Source organism: Penaeus japonicus, unplaced genomic scaffold, assembly GCF_977035675.1.
Source record: "Penaeus japonicus unplaced genomic scaffold, GWHDUDI00000001_assembly GWHDUDI00000012, whole genome shotgun sequence".
Lineage (NCBI taxonomy): Eukaryota > Metazoa > Arthropoda > Malacostraca > Decapoda > Penaeidae > Penaeus > Penaeus japonicus.
Genome location: NW_028234414.1, coordinates 25,786,615 through 25,789,114, shown reverse-complemented (window position 1 = coordinate 25,789,114; position 2,500 = coordinate 25,786,615). Strand labels below are relative to the sequence as shown.

Here is a 2,500-nt window from a genome sequence, read left to right as displayed (position 1 = left end):
CAGGGGCGTTGTTCCCTCCCCCCCCTCCACACCTCTCGGGCGCTTCACATTTGCGACGTGGGGCGGCGGCGGCGGCGCGGGGGGAAGGGGGAGAGTGTGTGTTGAGAGTCCTCGTCACCTTCTTTGCCCAAGACTCGTCCACGAGGAGAGGGAATCACAGCCGAACGAGCAGACCAGGAAGGGAAAGGGCGGAGGCAGCAGCGGCAGGAGGGGCGAGGGTTGAGGAGGAGCTGGGGCGTCGCCGGGCCGCACGGGAAGGGCCAGAAGGATGCGTCTACGAGGACGAAGGAGGGGGGTGGTGCTGGGGATGGCGTTGCTGCTCCAGAGGCCAAGCTACTTCGTTGGGTTTCTCCAAGGTGTACCCGACACCCTCCTGACGCGGCGGCGGGTTCGGGAAGTCAGGGGGGCGACATGGTCACATGGAGTACAGCTCCTGACCGCCGCTGGTATCTTGGGACGACTGCGGCACCTGGTGGTGGTGCTGCTGCTGTTGCTGCTGTTGTTGTTGCTGCTGCTGCTGTCGGCGGTTGGCTTCCAGTTCTCTTAGCGTTTTCTCTAGCTGTTTTTTCAAGTTGTCGTTGTCTCGTTTCAGCGACAGGTTTTCGGACTTGTATATGCTGATCTGCTGGTTCGCGTCGTTCTGGATGCGTTGGTTCTCCGTCTGCAGGCTTCTGTTGACGTTCTCCAGCTCCATTTTGTAGTTCTGGCGCTTCGTCCGGCAGCTCTGGGCGTAGCCTCGGTTCTTGAGCGTCCGTCGCTTCTGCTTGAACTTGGTCTGGAGGTCCTTGGGCATGTTGTGGAGGCGCCGGTTGAGCTCTCGCACGGACAGCGTCACCAGCTCGTCGTCCGAGATGTAGACGCTGGCGTTGTGGTGCTGGATGCCCTGCAAGCCCATCTGGCACGACTGCTGGTCGCCGGGGCCCTTGCCGTTGGGCGCCAGCGTGTTGAGAGGGTACTTCTGCTGGCTCTCCCACTTGCGGTCCAGCATCCAGGTCTGCGCCTCCAGCTGCTCGCCGCCGCACTGCGGGCCGGGCCGCAGGTCCAGAGGTTCCTGCATGTAGCGGTTGTAGGCCCACATCTCGTCCATGAGCGTGTGCTGGGGCATGCCCTGGAAGTGCGGCGAGGGGGGCAGGGAGCCGTTGGTCGGGGACGAGCCCGGGGGGGTGTCGGGGGGCGTGCCGGGCACCTGGGAGTGGGGCTTGACCTGGGGCGTGGGCATCCCGCCGATGGCTGCAGCTGCGTGTGGGTGGGGGTGGTGGTGATGGTGGTGGTTCATCCAGGCGGCGGCGCCTACGTTGGGCATGTGGGGCGTCATCATGTGTGTGTGCACGCGACTCATGCCCATGCCGCCCATGCCATGGAGGTCCTTGTTCTCCTTGACGCAAATGGTGTCTTCCAGCGGCTCCAACATGAAGTCCGCCACGTACTCACTGGCAAGGTTCTCGTCAGCCATTTTGTTCAGAAGTTCATCACACGAGTTGCGATCCGTTTTGTGGGGGGGTCGAGGGGGGTCAGTACACGCCCCGCGACTTAGGGTTCAGCTGCGATGGGCCAAAAACCGGCTCTCACAGACTGACACTCACTGGCACTGGCACTATCTAAAGTACTGATTAACTGTCTTTGAACTGCCAGTCACTTATTTCTTCACTGGCACTGCTTTGTCCAGTACACGAGTCTCTGGGAGTCAACACATGCTGAGCCAACCTCCGTGTCACGAAGCTGGACGTACAGCAGCAGTTATGTTGACACTGGTTCACTTAATGCACTGTCAACGAGAGACGAGTGTTAAGGCGTGGCATTTGTTGCGATGGCGAAGGATGGGTGTTGTTGGCACCCGATGGCACCCTAGAGTTCACTCGGCGAGGGCGCACTCACAGAGAACGCGTGCGCACGTTTACACTCGCCCACACCTGAGTCATTGAAAGAAATCACAATGAGTGTGCGGCCAACGGTAGATTGCCGAGTCGAAGTCACTCGGAGATGGCGAGCGCGTGAGTATCAAGAGAGCGAACAGTTGCTCTCAAAATGCTTCTTCGTTCGTGGCTCTGTGCCGCGTCGGGTCGAGGTGACACTGTGGTCACTGTCGATCGAGAAGTAGTGATGGTGACTGCCGTGCCACACTCGTCTCGCGACGCGTGCCGGCCCGGCGCAGCTTCGCCGTGACGTCACACTGACCTTCAACGGGGGCGCCAGACTTTCCGTGGCAATTATTAGCAGCGTTACTATTCTCATTGTTGTTGCAGTCGGAACCATTCGTTATTCGTAATGAATGCGTGAAAATACCTTGTAATTGCAGGTGAAAATAATTAATAATATATACACGAAGTTGCATCTCACCATTTAAGATGCGGTAGAGGATATCCCAAATGGGCGGAGTAAGCGAAATAAAACCCGTGATTGGCGCCTCGGATTGAGGGGCGGAGCCGGACTGAGCTCAAGCCAGCCCCTAGAGGCGGGAAGGAGCGCGGACGCACCCACGCCACAACACCGCTCAGCCAAT

General features: G+C 59.4%; 1 protein-coding gene across 1 annotated transcript in view; it reads right to left on the bottom strand.

Moving 5' to 3' along the window:
- The window catches only part of LOC122259223 (transcription factor MafA), a 3,444-nt gene extending 1,322 nt beyond the window's left edge, over positions 1-2,122 (bottom strand). Inside the window, exon 1 of the mRNA XM_043025836.2 lies at positions 1-2,122. This exon is cut by the window's left edge and continues 1,322 nt beyond it. Coding sequence (XP_042881770.1) covers positions 416-1,453 — 1,038 coding nt within the window. The 5' untranslated portion in view covers positions 1,454-2,122 and the 3' untranslated portion in view covers positions 1-415.
- Between the last annotated feature and the right edge of the window lie 378 nt (positions 2,123-2,500).